This window comes from Oncorhynchus mykiss, chromosome 3, assembly GCF_057628025.1.
Source record: "Oncorhynchus mykiss isolate SJ-2025 chromosome 3, ASM5762802v1, whole genome shotgun sequence".
Classification (NCBI taxonomy): Eukaryota; Metazoa; Chordata; class Actinopteri; order Salmoniformes; family Salmonidae; genus Oncorhynchus; species Oncorhynchus mykiss.
The window spans coordinates 57,086,010-57,110,008 of record NC_143024.1 but is presented as its reverse complement, the minus strand read 5'-3'; the positions used below and the strand labels follow the sequence as shown (position 1 = coordinate 57,110,008).

The following is a 23,999-nucleotide window of genomic DNA, read 5'->3' as shown; positions in this document are numbered from 1 at the left end:
GGGACACAGACATAGTTATCTATTAACTGACACAGACAACAAGTAAAGACAAAACCACTGGATTTTTCGACGTTTCACAGGCAAAATGTACGAACAGAAAGAACCCACCCACATTATATGACCCTGTCAATGAATGGAGGAGAATGCAGCTTGCTCAGGAGTAGCTGTTCTATTCACAGTGCCTGTGTAATGTTGTGGAAAAACTCACATGGGAATAAAATGGACACCCAGACAGGGTAACACAACACCTTTCTAATCAACTCCATGCGTGGCTTAGCCCGATAGAAACATATACCTTTCAGTGTGTGTGTGTGTGTGTGTGTGTGTGTGTGTGTGTGTGTGTGTGTACAGTATGTGGTGTGTGTGCGCTCCTGTTTCCATGTAGAGGTATGTGAAGGTGTAGCCCCTCCGTGGGTGTGTGTGCATACTCTGTATACACTTAGCTGCTTGGTAGGCCAACATGCGAGTCTCGATTTCCATAGACAAAGTCTGGAAGGACATACACTGGCACTTGGGAATGTAATCTCCATCTGTTTATCATTTGGTGCATAATATTTCAACGAAAGGGGGGGGTGGGGGGTCAGTATAATGGATGAGTTGCTTCAAGAGATGGCGCCGGAGGCTTGACCAATTGTGCACATAATGTTTCTGCCACCGTTTCTTATGACCGAAAAGAGCTTCTGGGTATCAGGACAGCGATTACTCTGCTCAATCAGACGCAAAATGATTTACTTCAGGCACCCGAAAAGGCCCAAATCCCCGTCATTCGATGAAGAAGAGAGAGATATCGGGGACATTGGTCAGGCTGCCTTGTAAGGGTCCGAAGGTGAGTGGGTAATCTACCTCTTCTATCAGTCCTATTGGCCAACGTGCAATCATTGGATAATAAAATGGATGAGCTTCGATCAAGACCATCCTACCAACAGGACATTAAAAACTGTAATATCTTATTTTTCACAGAGTCGTGGCTGAACGACGACATGAATAACAGCGCTGGCTGGGTTCAGTGCATTGGCAAGATAGAACAGCTGCCTCCGGTAAGACATGGGGTGGCTGTCTGTGTCTATTTGTAAAGAAAACATCTAGAAATATAATATTAAGGAAGTCTCAAGATTTTTCTCGCCTGAGGTAGAGTATCTCAGAAGCTGTAGACCACACTATTTACCAAGAGAGTTTATCTATATTTGTCGTAGCTCTCTATTTACCACCACAAACTGATGCTGGCTCTAAGACTGCACTCAAAGAGCTGCATAAGGCCATAAGCAAACAAGAAAATACTCATCCAGTGGCGGCGCACCTAAATGGCCGGGGACTTTAATGCAGGGAAACTTAAATCCGGTTTACCTATTTTCTACCAGTATGTTAACATGTGCAATCAGATTTTAAAAAATAAATTAAAAAATAAATAAATTATACATAACTCTAGACCACCTATACTCCACACACAGAGACGCAAACAAAGCTCTCCCTCGCCCCCCATTTGGCAAATCTGACCATATCTCTATCCTCCTGATTCCGAAAGCAGGAAGTAACAGTGACTCGCTAAATACGGAAGTGGTCAGATGACGCAGATGCTAAGCTACAGGACTGTTTTGCTAGCCCAGACTGGAATATGTTCCCGGTATTCATCAGATGGCATTGAGGAGTACACCACATCAGTCACTGGCTTCATAAATAAGTGCATCGATGACGTCGTCCCCACAGTGGCCGTATGTACATACCCCAACCAGGCAACAGCCGCACTGAGGTAAGGGGTAGAGCTGCCGCTTTCCAGGAACGGGACTCTTATAAGAAATCCCGCTATGCCCTCCGACGAACCATCAAAAAAGCAAAGCGTCAATACAGAACTAAGATCGAATCGTACTACACCGGCTCCGATGCTCGTCGGATGTGGCAGGGCTTGCAAAATATTACAGACTATAAAAGGGAAGCACAGCTGCGAGCTTCCAAGTGACACGAGTGTACCAGACGAACTAAATGACTTTGAAGCTCGCTCCGGGGCAAGCAACACTGAAGCATGCATATGAGAGTATCAGCTGTCCCGGACTACTGTGTGATCACGCTCTCCGTAGCTGATGTGAGTAAGACCTTTAAACAGGTCATCATTCACAAGGCCGCAGGGCCAGACGGAATACCAGGACATGTACTTCAAGCATGTGCTGACAAGTGTCTTCACTGACATTTTCAACCTGTCACTGACTGAGTCTTTAATACCAACATGTTTCAAGCAGTCCACCACAGTCCATGTGCCCAAGAATACTAAGGTAACCTGCCTAAATGACTACTGACCCGAAGCACTCACATCTGTAGCCATGAAGTGCTTTGAAAGGCTGGTCATGGCTCACATCAACACCATTATCCCAGAAACCCTAGACCACCTCCAATTTGCATACCGCCCCAACAGATCCACAGATGATGCAATCTCTATGTACTCCACACTGCCCTTTCCCACATGAACAAAAGGAACACCTATGTGAGAATGCTATTCATTGACTACAGCTCAGCGTTCAACACCATAGTGCCCTCAAAGCGCATAACTAAGCTAAGGACCCTGGGACTAAACACCTCCCTCTGCAACTGGATCCTGGACTTCCTGGCGGGCCACCCCCAGGTGGTAAGGGTAGGTAACAACACATAAGCCACGCTGATCCAAAACATGGGGCCCCTCGGGGGTGCGTGCTCAGTCCCCTCCTGTACTCCCTGTTCACTCATGACTGCAAGGCCAGGCACGACGCCAACAACATCATTAAGTTTGCCGATGACAAACAGTGGTAGGCCTGATCACCGACAACGATGAGACAGCCTTTAGGGAGGAGGTCAGAGACCTGACAGTGTGGTGCCAGGATAACAACCTCTCCCTCAACGTGATCAAGACAAAGATCTGATTGTGGACGATTGTAAAAGGAGGACCGAGCATGCCCCCCATTCTCATCGACGGGGCTGTGTTAGAGTAGGTTGAGAGAGGTTCCTTGGTGTCCACATCAGCAGCCAATTGTCATGGTCCAAACACACCAAGACAGCCATGAAGAGTGCACGACAACGTCTATTCCCCCTCAGGAGAATGAAAAGATTTGGCATGGGTCCTCAGATCCTCAAAAAGTTATACAGCTGCACCATCAAGAGCACTGGTTGCATCACCGCCTGGTACAGAGGGTAGTGCGTACGGCCCAGTACATCACTGGGGCCAAGCTTCCTGCCACCCGGGGCCTCTATACCAGGTGGTGTCAGAGGAAGGCCCTAAAAATTGCTAAAGACTCGAGCCACCCTAGTCATAGACTTCTCTCTGCTACCGCAAGGCAAGCAACACTGGAGTACGAAGTCTAGGTCCAAAAGGCTTCTTAACAGCTTCTACTCCCAAGCAATACGACTCATGAACAGCTAATCAAATGGCTACCCGGACTCTTTCTGACAGCGAGTGGCGGGTCAACAACAAGCCTGCTCCCAGATCTGTTTGTGTTTTCTTGACAACTCCTATAGTCAATGTTACGCCAATGACCATGGGAGATGGGGAAACTGTACAAACAGATCAGACCAAACAACATACGTGTCCTATAGTCCCAGAAAAAGTAGCCTAGTTCTCAGAGAGAACAAAGGTCAATTCCACAACAAAACAAGCCTCATATTAATGTTCAACAAGTCTCAACAAGCAACGAGAACAGACAATCACGTCTGTGATGTTTGTGTTTACTCTGTTCCTATTGGTCCATCCTCTCCGAAGAGCAGACAGATGGGGTGACACCCTCCTGTCCTCAGGAGTCGAGAGACGACAACAGTGAGAAGATGACAGACAGTTTATTAGGTCTAGACAGGTGTGGAGAGGCACAGAAGCCTGGGGTTAAGCTAATGACTAGAAAAAATAAAAGAGTTCCAAGAGTTCTTCGGCTGTCCCCATAGGAGAAACCTATATTTGGGGTTTCATGTAGAACCCTCTGCGGAAAGGGTTTTACATGGAACCCAAAAGGATTCTACCGAGAACCAAGAGGACTCTACCTAGAACCAAAAAGGGTTATCCTATGGGGACAGCTGAAGTATCATTTAAGGTTCCTAGTGTCTTTTTTTGTAATAGTGTAGCAAACCTCTTAAGAGGGACACCAAAAGCTAGCACTAGCTTCTCCGATTGATCAGGTCAGGATCAAAGCCCGTTTAAAAGAGGAAATATTGTTTCCTTGAAGAAAAGAGAGTGAACCAAACAAGTAGATGGAATAACCTTAGCGGCTTTTGAAATATATTTGACATGTCATGCTTATTTAGTGGAATTCAATTGGTGCGCGAGTAAACTCGTTATGCATCTTATTTATCACACACGCAAATCATACAGCGCCTTTGAGTGAAAAATCTGTCAGACAGCACGGGAGTTTCTGCTCTCGGTCCTCAAACAGCCCTTTCCTTGCTGCTGGAGTGAAGGTGCTTTTATAAACCCAATCATTGCGTAACAATTCTAAAAGGCAATCACCTATTACAAATCAAATCAAATTAAAATGAGTTACTAGTATTATTTCTCAACTAGTAATTGAAGCACGCTTCTTATTCGCCTGTGCATAGGTAACAGAAGGCAGGTTTCATTCACGCGTCACACTATTTTGCAATGAGCTGGAGGCAGTATGCATTTTGAAAACATGTACTTAATTGTTTGAAACCTGAACGTTTTACTACATATTATGAATCCGACCATATGCATGGCATTTGGAAGTCTTCCATATGCCATTGAAAGCAGTAGACTATTTCTCTCGTGTGCTATTGGTTTTCAAATCAACTTTATTTCATTGTCCAGTAGCCAAAGGCACAATCCTAGTCAAATTAGCAACCCATGCTAGTCTTTGCATCTTTAGATCTCCCCTCTTTCTAAATTTCTAATGGATATTTTCCTCTCTGTGGTTTCCCACTGATTGTATTATGGAATGAACATCCACACCTAGCCTACTGCCTTGTCTGCATTGCTACACTTATAATGTGAAGATAATAGTTTATCAACATTTTACACTAAATGTTCTGATCGGTTGTATCAGCCTCATTGCTTTTTTAACGTTGTTTTATGTAGCCTACTACTTTGGGATCTATGGTCCCACAACTGTCCCAGAGTCTGTTTGGAATAGGCTATTTCTTTCTCGCCAAGCTGACCAATAAAATAGGTAAACTTTTCTACTATAGGAGATAGTAGATTGACATAGACTAGTGATTTGACTGTTCGTTACTCGTCTTGTTGGCTGAGGAAAAGTACATGTGGACAGTTACTCTAAAATCTTCAAAGTGCGCATCGGAATTCGGTATGGATGCACGTCGTTGCATGTTCTGTTAAGATTAATTACCCTAATCTAAATGGGATTTCTGTACTTCCGAGAACCGTGGGTGGACGGCCTAACCAAGTTACGAACCCAATTCATACGGGTCTGATAAATTGAAATGCTGCCAGGCAAATGTCCAGTGCCACATTTTACTAACGGAAACCCTGCTTGGCGGGCTAAGCTAAAGTGCTCCATGATCTCTCTGACATAGCTTCGTCTGTTTGTGTGTGTGTGTGTGTCTGCCTTTCTGTCTGAGTGAGTGTGTGTCTTTGTTTGTCCATCCAAGTTATTATCACCGGGGGCGGCAAAATCATGTCCCAGTGTGGCTGCCCTAAATCCCTCTCAGGGAGAATTACGACAGGCCTTAATCGCCATGGCAGTCACCTAGCAGTCGACTTCATGCCTCTATTAAGTCGAGAGGTGTTCTCTCAGACAAACAAGATGATGATGACAAACTAGGTTAACCCCCTTGAGGCTTTCCAAACGTTATCTGTCTACCACACTGACCCGGACTCTGTTTTTATCAATATCGCAAGCAATAACAGAATAAGCCAATTTTGTACATACCTACAGTAAAAGAGAAAAACAAATCTACCAAATCTATTCATTTAAAATGTTGATTACTTCTCCCTGCCATTACCATTCACCTAATTGCCAACATATGATGGGGTCCGTGGGTCGCCGGTGTGCCATGACTGGGGCCCCTGGGCAAGAAAAGGTTGAAGACCCTTGTGTTAAATCGCGGCACTCGTCAATAATCAAATATCAACGCTGGCACAGAGCGAACAAGGCAAATTTACCTTATCTGGGCCGGAGGTCATTGGTATGAACTATGAATGAGACAGACAGTAAAAATACACAGAAACACAAGTGGATTCATACCTTTATCAATGAGGTGCAAACAATAGCGCCGGCGTTCACCATGGGGTTGTGGGGCTTATCTGGAATTAAAAAAAAGGGAAAAAAATATACACCAACTTAAAATATTGATTACAAATCTCAAAGACCTAGAGTGGGAATGATTCCTTGCCTTTTCAAAAATGTACTACGGTATCGGTTATAAATGCTTGCTACGAAGAATGTTGGAGTGACGTGGCTTTCATTGTAAAAATGACATACAAATTCCTAGAACCATATCAAAATAGACCACTGTCAACACTAGACAATCCATTAATAATTTAGCAACCCTTTTTTTAAATGTATTGTAATCAAATGTCATTTGGCATAGAGCACTGAGAACAGATGCAAGCCTGCACTTGAATCAATCAGGTTTGTTATTCAAACATGACAGACAAACACTTTCTCTCCGACTACTTAGATACTAATGAGATTTGTCAGGGTTAGGGGCAAAGTGAAATGAACACTAAACAAACAAAATGATCTGGGTCCTGCTCAATGTCCAAATGTCAAGGCTACTTCTCTCGCTGCAGTGAGTCTTAACCTCCTTACATAACAGTCACCAAATTGACACAGCTATCCTGGCACCTCCACCAGGAGATTCTGAGAACAGTGGCACATGGCCCACGCAGACAGGGGATGATAAAGACCAGGGCCCGTATCCACAAAGTGTCTGAAAGTAGGAGTCCTGATCTAGGCTCTGTCCTTATATATAAAAATAAATAAAAAATCACATTTATTATGATCTAAAAGGCTAAACTGATCATAGATCAGCACTCTTACTCTGAGAAGTTTTGAGGATATGGCCCCAGATTGCTACTCAGATGTGCACCAGCACTAAGGATTATGGGGTTTCAGTGACTGAATGCAACCCTGAGACGATTAGTGCCTTCAGAAAGTACTCATACCCCTAGACTTATTCCACATTTTATTGTTACAGCGCAAATTAAAAATGGATACAATTTATATTTTTACCACCCATCTACACACAACACCCTATAATGACAAAGTACATTTTTTGTTGTTGAAAATTTTGCAAATGTATTGAGAATGAAATAAAGAAACATTGAGTCAATACTTTGTAGAAGCACCTTTGTCAGCGATTACAGCAGTGAATCTTTCTGGGTAAGTTTCTAAGAGCTTTCCACAACTGGATTGTGTAATATTTGCACATTAATCTTTTCAAAATTATTCAAGCTCTGCCAAATTGATTGTTGATCATTGCTAGACAACCATTTGTAGGTCTTGCAATAGATGTTCAATTAGATTTAAGCCAAAACTAACTCAGCCACTCAGGAACATTCGATGTGTACTTGGTAAGCAACTTCAGTGTACATTTGGCCTTGTGTTTCAGGTTATTGTCCTGCTGAAAGGTGAATGAATCTGTGTCTGGTGGAAAGCAGATTTTGCTACTGAAAAACTCCCCAGTATAATTAATAACCTCAGCATGCTCAAAGGGATATTCAATTTATGTAATAGGTATCCTTCTTTGTGAAGCATTTGAAAACCTCCCTAGTCTTTGTGGTTGAATCTGTGTTTGAAATTCACTGCGGGACCTTACAGATAATTGTGTGTGTGGGGTACAGAGGTGAAGTAGTAAAAAAAACATTTTAAAACACTTTTATTGGACACAGAGTGAGTCCATGCAATTTATTATGTGACTTGTTAAGCACATTTTTATTCCTGAACTTATTTAGGCTTGCCATAACAAAGGGGTTGATTACTTACTGACTCAAGACATTTCAGCTTTTCATTTTGAAATAATTTTAATAAAAAAAATAAAAATCAGGCTGCAACACCAAATATGGAAAAAGTCAAGGGTGTTAATACTTTCTGCCGGCACGTCATTACATACTGTATCTTTATGACGCGCGCAAATTTAACCGAGTTGTCAATGTATTGAAATGGTGGAGGTAACCCCTGAACATATCCAATACAAATATATAGTTATCGTTTGCTCTGATTTACCAGCACAAGCATTTCCTATTTCTTGGGGTGAGGAGGACAGTGAAACGTATCCTCCATTTGGTAGTCAAATGTATTGAGGCAATGAAGGTCACCTTTACTTTGACTACATAATGTGTGTGTAGGAAAAAACATTGAGGTTTCCGTACAGCCAGCTTGGACACACACAACCCTTTGGGACTCTTGACAGGTTCTCTTCTATTCCAGGGTCACCATTGATCTTTCCATTGGTATTCTGAGAGGGAGCAAGATGTAGAATCATAGGTGGAAAAGCAAGCAGGAGGACACTGTGTGAGACCCCCGACTCCTCATCATACGTCAGCCCACCCCTACTGAGCAGAGGGAGGGAATGACCTCTGAATCATTCAAGTTTCATCGTCGCCATAGCAACAGTTGCCGAAAGGCCAAGTTGGATTGAAAATAGACTAAGCCGGTTGGGGTTGGTGTGGTGCAAGTAAGGGCCTCTCCCCACTCTTTTTAATGTCAACATTTACAACCAATCAGCCCGCCTTGTATTCCGCGGTGGATGCGTCATCAGCTGGAGAGCAGTTAGAAAGCAGTGGCATCTATAACCGTGTTGGATGGATGATGACGCTCGAGGCATCGATGTGTAGACCGAGGGGACTGGAGAAAGAGACATCACTTGTGGGCTCTTCATCAAAAGCACTTAAGAGGTAAAACAATCAAACAAAGGGGATGGCGAGAGGACAGGGGACCGGGGCGTTCAAAGGCAAAGCGGCTATGACGTACGTTGATCTAGCTATGTCATACTGCTCAGGAAAATACCCTTTTTATTTATTTTAGATGTCTGGACACAGGTGGAAAAAAAGTCCACTTCGACACAGTGATGCTGTACCTGCCTATTTACCTGACCTGTATTGATTTGAAATAACATTTGATGACAGGGATACAGAATTTAACGGTGTGATCTGGATTCAACATTATTGTGATTTGGATTCAAACTGGTCCCTGGCATGATCGGAGGGGCTTTCCCCATTCTGGTCATTCTAGTCTAATTCTGTGCCCCAGCAGGATCAGCTCTGAGAAACAGCTCACCGTCCTCGTCCAGGAAGAGCTTGTTGAAGCGCAGGCCGCTGGGCTCCTTCCCGATGAAGCGGTGCACGTACTCGGTGCCGTGGTCGTGCACCGCGATGGCGTACTTCAGCGGCTTCACACACGACTGCAAGCAGAAGGGGACCTTGGTGTCGCCTACCGTGTGTCTGAAGAGAAACAAAAGCAGCCTTAAGTACAGGTTAATCCAGTCCCACTTCCCTGTTCTTTAAGGCCTCCTACACATCACAAAACAGATTCACCTTGTTTGACTTTACGTGTCATCACGTCACATGATAAACTGATGTGAGAGAAGCTTTAAGGTAATAATAACACTGATATCACAAGAACGGCCTGAGGACAGTTAGAAATTGTTCATAAAAATATCATTTCAATGCAGATATTGGCTTCAACTATGCCAAGAACCGCTGTGTGCATGCAGGAACTATTCAACTGGGGAGGTTTTCTTGTTGCGGCTGAACACTAAAGCAGTGTGCAATATCTGGAGCACATGATGGCTCTGTCAACACCATTTCAAACCATATAATCAAGTGGGGGGGAGGCGTGAGCGAGTAAACATATTGTTACAGAAGGTCACCATGACCAGACATCGTCACTCATGGGCCGTCATTAAAGGAGACGGGGAGAGGAGACACAGAAAAGTGAGAAGCTCAGAAGGGGGTGGAAGAAAGTGAAAACGAGGTAGAGGGAGAAAGAGTGTAGCGGATGGAGTACAGACGGAACAAAAAAGGAGACAGGGTAGAAGGAAAGAGAGATGAAGAGCAGAAATAGAGAAACCGAGAGGAAGAGGTAGGTTGAAAGAGAGAGGGGGAATAGATAAGACGGAGAAAGACAGTAAGAACGACAGAGAAAGAAAAGGAGAGCTGCTAAGGGGCATCCAGATAGCTGCCCCTCCGAATTTAGTGCATCATGGTGTTTCAACATGCTGTAAATCATAAAAACCGAACATAAACAAAACACCTCATTCCAATGTTATCTTTATGACTTTCTATCTTACAGCAAACATCATAAAGAGAGATTGTGTTTTTATATGTCTGTAAAGACACTCAAACACCCCCTAAGATTGGTTGTTATTTTACTATATCTATTATCAATGAGTGCGCCAGAACTAAACTGCGGACCCCACATCGTAATGTTTGGCTTCTACTGGAAGTTTAGCTGGCCCTTATCCCAGTTCAGATGGCCTTGAGATATCCTATCACTGGGTAAATTTGCAGATGTTAAATAGCGGGACGCATGTGCATTTTCAGTGTTGCCAACTGTTGACCAACTTACCAACTGTTGGTCTTAAAGATAATAATAATAACCCTGTCTCAATCACATGATAAAAGCTTTGTTGAGTACATATTGGTGGGGGTGAGGCGCGAGTCTAACCTTTGTCCATCCACGGTACACAGAGACACGGCCCACAGGTCTGGGCTAAATTTGGCAAGCTGGGGAATGTAGTCTGCAACCTGTGGTGGAGAGAAAAATAGTTCCAACACCTGTAATCCAAACTGTTCGTGTAAGACTCCCTTGATAAAAATACATAGTCTGAGAAAGAAAAAAAAGGTGCCGTCTAGAACCTAAAAATGGTTATTCGGCTGTTCCCATAGGAGAACCATTTTTGGTTCCAGGTAGAACACTTTTGAGTTCATGGGGACAGCCGAAGAACCCTTTTTTCTAAGCGTGTACAGGTAAGCACACACACAGAAGAAAAGGATACATAACAAAACTCCAGCTACACACAATATCTGCCATTGACGATACCACAGAGGAGGTGGAAGACAAAGAAAAAAAGGTGAAAGGGGCAGACTACAGGAACAACGAGAAGGATGGCGTCCACCCACCTCCCCCAGGATGGGCTGATTACCAACCTGGCCTTCGGTCAGATTTTTGGCACTCTCGTAGAGCTCGTCGATGTGAGAAGAGAAGGACTGGAAGTCGGGGATGACAAACTTCTTGCGGAAGGCCTGGGTGAGCAAGACTATGTTGCTCTGGACACATCTGGAGGAAGGAGGGTGGTAGAGGTTATTTGGACATTACATGACACGAGTCCCTTTTAGCTCAGGTAGTTAGCATGGAGCTAACATAGCCATGGTGAGCAACAAAATAGACACTAAACTGACAAAAAAAATGTTTTATAGTGATTAGTTCTGACTTCTAAACTTAAATATAAAATATCCTTATTCATGTCACTGAGGGAGAGAGGGGAATGTAGAATGTTTACATTCGGTCGGAACATGTTATTGTTAGACATCAGGGATACATGGGAAGGAGAAGGGCCACAGTCTGGTACAAGTCAGGAATATGGGCCGAAGTCAGGTCAGATGAGGTGAGAAAGACCATGCATCACTGAAGTCCTGTCTAGTAACAGAGATGTACTGGCTGTTCAGATGTGTAAGGATGAATGTTTAAATACCAGCGCTTGTGTAAATACATCTCTGTCTTATGCAGCTGTGTGACCCAGTGGGTGAAGAAGAAGAAAAAAAACACTTGTTTGAGCTTTACTAATTGTCCGCGAGTTTGTGCTCTTGGTTTAGAACCTAACAATAGCCTGGGGCCACGGGATGAAATACTAATTGATAGTCAAACAAAAAAAAAACACATGAACACGTCGCATGCACACACACAAAAACATTATGGGTAAGTGGGGGGGAAACATAGGCCTAATATAAGTATTCCCAGAAAGCTCTCAGTTAACGCCTGGTTAACTTAAGATAAACAAAACTCACTTACTGTAGCTTTGCGAGTGCTACATGAACATTCATAAAAAGATGCTCATCTCAACGACCACAGTATATGGCCTACTAAAAAGAAAAAAGTGAGGTGGCAACTAGGGCATGTTCGATCATTTTATTTTTATTTCATTTAACCCTTATCCAACTCGGTTAAGAACAAATTCTTGTTTACAATGACGGCCTACACCAGCCAAACCCGGACGACGTGCGCCGCCCTATGGAACTCCCAATCGCGGCCGCTTGTGATAGTCTGGATTCGAACCAGGGTGTCTGTAGCGACGCCTCTAGCACTGAGATGCAGTGCCTTATTCCTAAAGATCCTTGGGACCTGGCCTAGCTCTTCCATCCTTGAAGAACAAATCGATAACCATACTGTATCTAAAAAAAGGTTTGAATGCATGGTTTCTTGTGGGATACTGTTTTCAACGTCCCGCCAGGCCTCAGGAGAGCGTTGCTAGCCAATATTAGCATTTAACACATTGAAGGATATAACACCCAGGTGTGTCCAGGAGACAGACATCCCACAGTTCCATCACCATCCCTCTGCTGCAATCATTTACATACGCGTCCCTCAGGGAGCTATAAGCTAGGCCTTGGAGACTCAGCGAGCAGGCTGCTGTTACAGAAATGTTCCAGGGACAAACTATTCCAGGGGGGGTGAATAACAGAAGGGTTGTCTTTAGGGAACCACCCAGAATGAACTGTATACGCACACAGACTTTTCTGGAAACCACAAGGACAACTATTGTACCAAGCAGCACTTCCTCTAGATGCAGATGAAAACAGGAAGACTGGCATGGGCATAACTAGGCACGGCGTGTGGACATGGAGACCAGTTTGGCTCCGGACAGACGGACCAGTTTCAGTGTGACTGTATCGTAGTGCCATCACTCGTTTCCGCCTTGCCCCGGTGTCTTAAAAATAGCTGACCATTGCCACACATAGATATTTGACATTTCATTTGTGGTGATGGGTGACACTGGGCAGAAAAGCAGGCAGCGAACACCTGACACGGCACCAGCCGAGCAATCATGTGAGCTCTACACAAGACATTACCATTTGCAATGTTCAGAATGCAGCCCTGGGTCGTATTCGTTAGGCAACAAACGTTAGAAACAGGGAGGGACTACCTGAACTTCTCCAATAAAGAAATGTTTTTCCGTTACAAAACATTTTGATACAGTGTGCCCTAATGTATACAACCCTGACGTTGCAAGCACCGCACGCCAATCAACGGAGACATTTGAGCCTACGACCGAACACTGCAGTACATAGACTTTCTGTGGTTTGGCTCTGCTACTCCAGGAGGTCCGGACCCCCTGTCTAGTCTAACGTCCATCAGCAGCAGAAATGACGAGTGGACAGAGCCTATCATTTTACACAGTGCCCTGTCAATGTTAACCTGGCCAGCCTACTACCACCCACACCCACAATGTATTCAGCGGGTGACAACAGAGAGAATGAAAGTGCCTGGTCAGTGGTTCCCAAACCCCCCCCCCCCCCTTTTTTTTTTTTTACCTCAGTCCAGCTTTCAACATACTCTTGAAAGTTGTAATAGTAGAATGCAATTTCGAAATTGTGTAGAGCATCACCAGTTTTCCTCTTGTCATATCAGTCATTGCAAACCTTAGAGAGCCATTTATAACTTGTTAGAAATGTCCAGATCAAGTAGCCCATGTCAACTAAATGTTTTTTTTTTGCTAGGTTATTCAGCCCATAGATTTTGTTGTAGCGTTTGAGTCGCTAAAATATATCACATGAATACACGTTAGACATGGCAAAATATATAGAAATGCAAGAAAAATGTCGTTTAAAAACAGCAACATTTTCTCTGCCCCCGCATAACAAAATGTGTAGAATTGCAGGAAATAAATTTCCCTGCAAAATTCTCTCCACCATCAAGAGGGGTGTGAACAGTTTGTGTCCTGAACAGTACTTGTGCCAATAGTAAGACATGGTACGTGGGATGTTCCCCAATGCAGGAAGGGTGGACTGGGTGCAAAGATTTGGGAACCCCTCTGCTAATTGGCCAGTTAGGGCAGTGTAGCTTAACGGTGTCCAGAGCGTGATGTTAAGTAAGATGAGGAAGGGAGAAAGAATGAGTGTACTCATACACTGCTAAGTCATTTCCCTTCGCCACAGAAGCTTAGAAATAAGACACCGCGTTGGCCGCTAATGACAACTGTCAGGCCCAGTGTGCGCGTGGCTGTAATCAAGCTCGTGGGTGTAACCAAGCTTGTTTGTCTTTGAGTAAGATGGGGGTGGGGGGCGTACACGCTAGGGCTGGGAATTGCCAGGGACCTCACGATCCGATATTAGCACGATACTTATGTGTCGATACTGCGATTCTATATGGATTGCCCTTCGATACCGCCAGTTTATTGCAATTTGAGGTTCCAAACATATTGCTCACTGTACCAGTACCAGTCAAAAGTTTGGACACACCTACTCAGTCAAGGGTTTTACATTGTAGAATAATAGTAAAGACGTCAAAACTATAACATAACACATGCTGCAGTGAGCACATGATGTCCTGTGTCATGGCGCTATACGTGAGCCTGACCGACATCCTATTGGCTCTGGTGGGGGTCTCGGTCTGATAGAACCTGTTCTGGAAGGGTTTGGGGTTACGCTCTCTGTTAAGCCACCCCATTATAATGCATTATGAATGCACTTTAGATGGCCTATTATCACGTCACGTTCACTATGGCATAGCGGACGACACGACCTCCTGTACGCATTCGTAACAGCTCAGGGCTCATCGTCAAAGCCTTTTGTGGCCAAAAGACAACTGCATTACTCAGAGGTGGTAATATACATTAAAGACATGCTATAAGCATTCATAATAGCTCATCATACCGATAATGTATTTACAATGCATTTTAAAACGTGCGGCTCATAGAAACAAAGTGACATCACCGGGATTAGTTAGTTTCCATTGAGGTGACAAGGTTCAGGACAGGATGTCAACAATTAGGGTCAATCTGGGCCGTGTGACATTGTGGCAGGAAGTAGATCACTGGGTTTCCTCTAGCTTGGCACAGGCGGGCGAGACGTGAATAATGGATTCCATCTTAACCCAGAGAAGAGACGGGCTGAATGATTCATGAGCTAGAGCTGTTATGATGAGGAAAACACGCAGGAACTGGAGCTCTGCCTGCACAGACACGTCAACTCGCAGTCATGAATCAATCATCCCTCATTAGGGCTTTTCACACTACTGAGACGAGATGAGCTGAGCTGGTCGGGTTAGGCATTCACCATAGTTGCTTGAACAGTGCTGAAAGCCAGCCTTGTTCGGGTGGGCCAATATTGTGAAAAGAGTAATGCATAGCCAACAGCATATTCACGCCCCACTCTATCAATACATATATCGTTAACACTACTGATTCGCATCGGGAACAACACTTACTTCTTGAAGAGGTCTCTGTCCAGCATGACTCCGTCCGAGGTGTTCTTCAGGGTGACTTTAAGGGTGTCCATGCATTCCTTCAGCCGGGGATCTCCTGTGCGTAGTCCCGTGGCCTTTAGTGCCTGCAGAGGGGGGAAGAGTCACAACTCTGGTTTAGCCTTGGTGAGCCAGCACTGAGCAGTCACAGAAACTCGGTTAACATTGGTGGGCCCAAAGTAGGGAGAAGAAAAAAAAACATCCTTGGTGTTGAAAGGCGTATGAAAAGCGGCCATTCCTGGTCTCTTCTCCTTTATTAGCACTGACCAGACCTGATTAGCTCTCTGTGATCGTGAAGGAAAGGAATCAAAGAAAGGAAGCTATTCAAGCAGCCTGGGAGAACAGTTATAGAAGACAGGCAAAGTCCTGAAGAAAAATCAAAATAAAAAACAGTATATACTATATATAGCCAGAGACTGTTTGTGCCATCATGGCAACTCGTCACCGATTGTCATGCCAAATAGAAATGAATTTGGCAAGAGCACAACCAGATCTGGGACCTAAAGACCAATATTAAAATCAGCCGATATTGGCCTTTTACTGATATCGGACGATAATTCCACCGATATTCGATAAATAGAATAAAGGCAAATATGTTCCTTTTCCCCCCCAACTTCATCGTTATAGTTAGGACGCTCAAACACGAGGTTACCACATGATTACGGGAAGCCGCTTTCTCAGCAAAACCTCTCACAGGCCTAGCCTGGTTCAAAATCCACATGTGCATCAGGGAAGAGAAGCTGTGAAGTAGCAGAGTCACGAAGCTGCGTTTCCTCCCGTAAAACCCAGGGGCTATTATTTGACTGTGTGTACATGTTTGTATTCACCTAGTGTTCCTAATATTGTGTCAGAATCGGCGTGTGGGTTTGGGTGCGTGAGTGTGTTTAATCATATGCTGGCCCGCAGATCTTCTCCTATGCCATTACATATGCCGTCACGTTGGGAAAAACTGTCAGGAAAATAGTTCTCTCCATAAGATTTGTTTCATGAAAATTGTGAAGAAAAAAAATCTATGGCTGTAAATATAGGCATATGTGATTCTTGGTATCATAACAGCGATAATCAGACTACGTTCCGACAGAATCACCTATATTCACAACAGCCCTATTTCCCTGACAGTTTTTCCCTTGGCACACAACAGAAACATTTTGAGTTTCAGAACTAGACGGTCATACACTTGTTTGAGGACGTTACAGCAGGTCAGCACAACCACCAGCGGGGAGAGCCTGCTGTAGCCGTTATCCCAATCATCTACAGTATGCCTAAAATGGGTCAAACAACTCATTGATATACTATGGGGCTACGGCTCAAGCCAAGCTGGGCACAGTTCTTAACCCAATATCCCTGGTTAAGAAAATGAACACAGTTCCTAGTTCCCTAAAAAAGGGATTGAGTAGCAGACACAGGAGAACGTTGGAGAATGCCCTACCACAAAAAACAACAATGTGTGCAAGGTTCTGTTACGCATTCCTCCTACCCAGGGAAGGGAGTAAAGAAAGCAGTGAAGAGGACACTGGTGATAAATAGCCCAATAAGATCAGATAAGCTGGAGTAATAAAGGATGGTGTGTGTGTCAACAACCTTTTGGCAGCGCCTCAATCTGTGATGTGTGACACAGAGGACAAATGGCTAAATGTCGTGATAGGGCCGGGGGGGGGGGGGGGGGGGGGGGGAAGAGAGAATAGATTTCACACCCTTCAACCACCTCCCCATCACTCTGTCTGAGGACTCACTTCAATTATCTCTAGACAGGAGACGGGGCAGCAGCAGTGATCCAACGCTTATGAAATAAGCCCGTCGTGATAATGAATTTGGCAATAATATGATCATGTGGATGGCGCCAATGGAAAACTGTGTGGTGGTGCTGAAGTATGTAGCATGATCAGTGTAACCTTATGTAGTTAATGTTACTAAAAATGTAATTACGATAGTGATGTGCAATTGTGTCGCTCTGAATAGGATGTTGTAAATATAATAATGCTGATAACAACAATGATAATATTAATGAAGATGATGGTTACAGCATCAAATAATCTGAGAACAATGGTGTCTAATAATGAAAATGGGTTAGGATGGTGTGTGTGTGTGTGTGTGTGTGTATGACTCACTGTGAGAAATTTGTGAACGGGGATCTTCTCCTGGCCCTCTGCGATGGTGTAGAAGAGCAGGTCCTCCAGACTGGGCAGGATGCCTGCCTTCCTTCTCCTGTAGGGAAGGAACACACAGGAACACAAGATGTCAGAGAGCAGTACATTTAATAATACCTTTAGAAATACAGGGTGGTTGTCACTTCCATAATAGAACTGTAATTCATAGAAAGGACATATCCGCTTTAGACTACTGCAATTGAGCTGGTACGTCATTGAAATGTAAATTGATGTACCGAATTACTACCACAAAGATGGCCGCCGGCCCAACCACCGAAAGTCAACTTGCATGGAAATGTCTTTTCTATTACCTATATTTCTATGATTCCCATAGGTTTCCTATGGACGATTGACAGTAGAATTTAAAACAAACAATATTCCCCATTCAAGTCAACATGCTCTGATCCATTTGAATGTAGAAATGCCTATTTTATTCCCATTTTAGTAAATTTATCAGCCAAACACGACACCCATCCTGCATTGAAGAGCATGCCGTGTCAACACAAACACTAGGGTCCGGAACCTATTTGCCAGGATCCAGTACCTTTCGTGACAAGATTATTATTTTTTTTTTTACTGTTCGCAATGGAAAAAAATTCTAATAAAAGCCATCAGAGTTAATTTGATTTGCCTCTAATTTCCCTGCCCCATTTTATCAACATCCAAATTGTCCTATTGAGCAAAAAGCATTGTTTTACAGACTAAAACAAAAGAGAGGCTTTTGGCACCAGCGCACATTAGCCACCGCCGGTGAGTGAGCATCATTGGGTGAGCCAGTGAAACTGGAATTTTTTTTTTTTTTTTAGGACTATCATTTCCTCCTCCTATTGTACAATGTGTGTGTCTCCACACACACACACACACACCTAGGTCTAGGCTACTGACGTTTTCATTGATCTCATATTCTCAATTTGACAGTGTCATTTCAAATCACGACCCTCAGACGACTTGTTGGAAGTTTTGGCTAAACCAGACATCACAGTTCCACTTGAATTTGAGTTACATGAACCAAAGGAAATGGAAGAAAGAAGAAAATAGCAGAAGGAGGTCAGCCAGCTTGTTTGTGTTTGTCCAGAGCCATTCTCACCAGGTTAAATAAAGGGTTTATCTAGCGGCTGTTGATGTGGTATTATCACATTAGGTGAGGGATTTCTGAAGCTCGCGTTGGAAGGCCTGCATGTGTGGGAGCGTCCATATATATATATATATATGCGTCCCTGTGCATTTCTGTGGTCGCGTGGTTAAATAAAGTGGTTACCTAACCCTGTTGATGTTCTATCCCTGTTATCACGTTAGAGAGGGCTTACGGTTGCCTGCACTGGCAAAGCAGAGTGGGATTGCCATCTGTAGCTCAGCGACTGACTGTGCATGGCAGTGGCACAGTTACCAAGAGTGACAGACGAGACTACCACTTTCAAGGCGCCCGTCAAAACACAGTCACTTGCCAGCCGAGCTACCACCGTTTAAATACAGTCTCGCCACGGGCGTCTGTACTTTAAAGTCATTACTGCTGGTCACAGTTGACATGTTTTTTTTTTAACATGTTAAGTTAAGAGTACTTCCTGTAGTTTCTGGGTGTCTGAGAATAAGAGAATAAGTCACATCTGGTTTTCAGGGCATGGCTAGTGTTGCAAGGAGATGATGGGGGTGGGGGGGACTCTTTGGATCAAATCTCTGACATCCCCTCTGGATGTCTGATCCATAGGTATGCAGTGCAGTGAGGAACTGGGAAATACATCGCACAAATGTCACAGACAAGAGGTAAACAGGGGGGGGATGTAAGGTAGAGGAGACCGAGATAGCGAGAGAAAAACAATATCTACCTGTGAGAGACAAAAATAGTAATATACTTACAGACACAAAATGTAAAGCAAGCAGGACGATGGAGAGAAAGAGGGGGAAAGAAAACAGGCAAAAACAAATGAGACATTAAACACACAGAACAGGAACCCAACCCTTTGTCATACTCCTGGCAATAACCATTGGTGTCATCATCATCATCACCCTAGAGGTACCACTACTTATGGATACCCCACCACTGGAGAGAAACATCCATGCCCTGGAAGAGTTACAAAAAAAAGGAGGAAACCTCCTGAGAATCCTCAGGAAAGCCTATGTAATGGGTCAATTGTGGCTACCAAAACATACAGTAGGTAAATACAGTTAAACAAATATTCTCTCTATGCATGCTATTAGTGGAAATATCACATTGAGCAAGTATTGAGTTTGGAGACATATTAGTATTGAGTCATAAAGTTCCATGCATCATCCTCATTAGACCAAGAAATGAGTATTGAGTAAAGAGAGAGAGAGAGAGAGAGAGAGAGAGAGAGAGAGAGAGAGAGAGAGAGAGAGAAAGAGAGACAAAAAAGAGAAAAGAGCGGGAGACGAAAAAAAGAACGAGGGAGGAGAACTGCACTGGGCCTGCTGGTTTTAATTACACTTCCTGCTGTCTGCAGTGGGGTGACTAAGGACACACTCGCCTCTGTAGGTCAGACTGACACACGCAGTATCCAGCCTACTTTCTCAGCATTGGCTCCCACTGAGCACAAAACAAAGCAGATCGAGTCACACACATCCCCACTGAGAGTATAGGCTACACACACACACTGCCCAGTTCTCACCCTCACTCAGAGTTTACACACATCATGCTGTTCAGCACACACAGCCTACCATCCCCACTGTAATGTGTGATTGCCAGCTTGTAGAAAAAAATAAGGGAAATTAGTAACCGCTGGTTCTTTCAGCCATTCCTATGGGGGAAATTAAATTGGGAAAGAATAGGGTTTTGGGATAAACGCCGAAAATAAGGTTGGAGGTTAACACAGGCTTAAGAGATCTTATACATTTAATTCTATTAGATAATATCAGGGCCTCCCGAGTGGCGCAGTGGTCTAAGGCACTGCATCGCAGCGCTAGCTGTGCCACTTGAGATTCTGGGTCCAAGTCCAGGCTCCATTGCAGCCGGCCGCGACCGGGAGACCCATTGGGCGGCGCACAATTGGCCCAGCGTTGTCTGTGTCCCATCGTGCATCTGGCTTCCGGGTTAAGTAAGCATTTTGTCAAGAAGCAGTGTGGCTTGGTTGGGTTTCGGAGGATGCACGGCTCTTGACCTTTGCCTCTCCCGTGTCCGTACGGGAGTTGCAGCATTGAGACAAGACTAACTACCAATTGGATACCATGAAATTGGGGAGAAAAAGGGGTAAAAAAAAATAGATAATATCAGTCAGTTAACATGACCTTCATGAATTATGAATCCTTTGTGCTTTTTTTAATTACAGAAATTCACCAAAAACTGAAGTTAGCTGATGTAGATTATCTCATAGAACAAAGCGTATGAGATCTCCAAAGCCTCGGTTTACCTTATTTTTGGAGTCTATCCCAAAACCCTACAAAAACTCCATTCACTTCGTGGTATCCAATTGGTTTTGTCCAACCAACCATGGCGGAGCTACTGCCAACAAAAAGATGGCATAAACTATTGCTCCCTATGCTACACACTCCAGCAGCGTCAGAGTGCGGCAGCCACATTCCTGGAATGCCCCCAGCCAGTCCCCCCCCGATGGGATTAATAAAGACAACATTCCTGGTCTCATTCACACGCCACTAACCACACCACAGAGCCAACTCAGTCCGGACCCACCGGCTACAAACTACCAGGCAGACATACATCATTATATCATCTACTGCAGAATCCAGAACCCTTGCAATGGTGGGACTGGCACACAACTTTGCCCTTGCTCAGAAGATATGGTAACTGTCCTTTCATCAGTCTTTGACTAAAAACCAGCATGGCTCAAATGCTACATCTCAGATGGATCTCTTCCCACCAGCAGAAAAAAAATAAAAACTTGCAGAGTCACAATATCAAGATAGTAATTCACGTTGACTGAACATGCAACAGTTGTCTCAATTTGCCCCAGGTTTACACCAAATCTATAATAGTGTTCCAAGGTTTGTTTGATTTCTAATTCAATTGATGTTTGTTGACAACCGAATCGTGTATCAATCAAGACTAAACGTTTATCTGAAGTATTTGCCCCAGGTGGTTGAGTCTCCCTAAGAAAAAGACAATCCAATGGTTTCTTGCACCTCAGCAGTTAAGAACCCTAACACAGCATTGCCAATAGATCAGCCACAGACATCCAAACTATCAGACTGCTGAGTCACAAAGACACAGATGCCAGAAATAGCCAAGAGCTGGCTCACGTCAAGGTGACTATGGTCATGTTTTAGTTGAAGAATTCCATTAGAGGATTAAAATACAGTATGTGGAGAATTAATTTATGATCATTCAGGATAGGATTCAGACAATAATTTCACAGGGTTCACCGCCATCGACTACAGGTACAAATTGAGTAACTAAATCTGACACATTTACAGAAATCATGATCGATATGCATTATCCCTGTCAAATAAATATAAAAGAGTAAAAGTCATGCTAAGTGGCAGGTCACTGACTCCAAGTCCAAAGCACTGAATCCTGATGAGGCAGTGCCATCCAGTCGTAGGTTGATCCTAGATCAGCACGTACGGGGATGTTCTGCTTGGAGCATGTCTAACAGGGCTGAGCCAGACAGACACAGTATTGACTTTGCCCAATGCCAATGACACACCCAGTAATAAATGCTAATGAAAATATTGTTTCTCTCGCTCTCTCGAATGGATGGGTATTAGGCTTAACTTTTTTTAATACGAACACTCCTTAACCATCTTGTGTCTAGCCGTTTAAAAATATACTTTGCCTATATTCGCTTTGCTCTCCATTCGATAAGCTATGAATGTGACTGAAGGCTACGCTTCATTGTTTTATGCATGGCTTTCTCCTGAGCAAACAATCAATGTAACGGATTGCCATCTCAAAAAGATATTTGAATAGCCTAGAAACGTAAGACTAACAATGAGAGAGAACAAATAATATCAATAGCCTATAGAAAAATCAAATCACAAGTTTAATCAAGTTTACCATTAAAAAAAATATACATGTCAGATGTTGAGCTTAAATTTCACAGGCGAAACCATACTTATCACAAGGAATTATAATATTTGTCATCTAATGATTATAGTGGTTTTTATGCTAAATAAAAAAAAATCTAAAACTGCATCAAAAACCTGAGGAAATTCTCCAGAGTATTCACGCTTTCATTTCCAGCCATTCAAATGCATTCGAATTGATAATGCTGCAGCTGTTCCTGAGTCCAGTTACTGTTAAATGGACAAGGTCAGCATATGCCTCGCTGTTTTGCCTAGCTTTCTTGAGCCAATTTCATATTTTGCACCTGCGTATTGCCCAAACATGTTGTGTTGGTATTGCGTGGGATAAACTGTGCACATTAGGGCGTGTCTACACCATTTGGCGTTCGCATCCTGACAAATGGTCATTATTGCACCTGAAAAATGTTCTTAGTTGGAATAATGTAACTCATTGCTTTGGAGGGTTTGAAGTAGTGATGGGGGACAAAAAAACGATACAGCTACATATAGTGATCTTTTTCTTGGACGATATATCGATATTTGATCACACAACACAACCGTTGAAAAGTTTGGGGTCACTCCCTTTTTTTATTTTTTATTAAAGAATAGACTGGTGTTATATAGTACCGGTCAAAAGTTTGGACACACCCACTCCTTAAAAATATATATATATATATTTTCTACATTGTAGAATAATAGTGAAGACACCGAAACTATGAAATAACACATTTGGAATCATGCAGTAACCCCCCAAAAAAGTATTAAAAACAAATAAAAACATTTTAGATACTTCAAAGTAGCCACCCTTTGCCTTGATGACAGCTTTGCACATTCTTTGCACACGCCCCAGTCTGACAACTCCAAGCGGACTGTCATGTGCCTTTTACTGAAGGTGGCTTCCGTCTGGCCACTCTACCATAAAGTGGTAGACTGTCTGACTGCATCGGTCCTTGGGCTCCAAACCGATCAAAATGTAGCATGCAAAAGGTCAGAAAATGGATTCAGTTACTTTCTTCCTAAATTACAAAAATACCTATTATTTTGTGACAACTGATGCGTCCTCTCCTTCAATGACGAACTAAGCATGTAACTGTGTTGACAGTCATTGATCTACAAGTCATTTTGCCTGCCGAACAACCCTAGGGAATATCAGTAGCCTAGTCAAACTGTGCACTGTGCCCAGCATCACGCGCTGACCAAACGCAAGGTGGGCGGCCTATTCCTGATCTTGCACATCTGCGCTGCACCTTCAGCATTAAAATGCTAAAATGGCTTGCGTGATTTTAGGCTGGGTTAGTTGAGTGACAACTTATGTAATTTGCTAGGTCATCGTCATCAATGCTCTGTTGAAAACTCTGTTTTACAGGGATTAAAAGTAAACTACCGGAGAGACACAGCTCTCATCTGGCTATTCCTACTGAATGGGCTTACAATATAATTTATTTGAATTCTTCAGGTTCACCATCAGCATTAGTCATGGTAACAATCAGTGTAT

The 23,999-nt window shown here is 43.5% G+C and overlaps 1 protein-coding gene across 12 annotated transcripts in view; it reads right to left on the bottom strand.

Annotated features, from left to right (window-relative positions):
• Positions 1–23,999, bottom strand: part of glsb (glutaminase b) — a 60,889-nt gene that overhangs the window by 24,903 nt on the left and 11,987 nt on the right. For 6 of the 12 annotated variants that reach the window (XM_021596982.3, XM_021596983.3, XM_021596986.3 and 3 more), the window contains exons 2-7: positions 17,492–17,588; positions 15,348–15,469; positions 11,045–11,201; positions 10,590–10,669; positions 9,201–9,364; positions 6,165–6,223 (exon numbers count right to left, since the gene is read on the bottom strand). In XM_021596982.3, coding sequence (XP_021452657.2) covers positions 6,165–6,223; positions 9,201–9,364; positions 10,590–10,669; positions 11,045–11,201; positions 15,348–15,469; positions 17,492–17,588 — 679 coding nt within the window. The remainder of the gene's footprint in view (positions 1–6,164; positions 6,224–9,200; positions 9,365–10,589; positions 10,670–11,044; positions 11,202–15,347; positions 15,470–17,491; positions 17,589–23,999) is intronic. The other 6 variants (XM_021596984.3, XM_021596985.3, XM_090229603.1 and 3 more) reach the window with 1 other exon arrangement.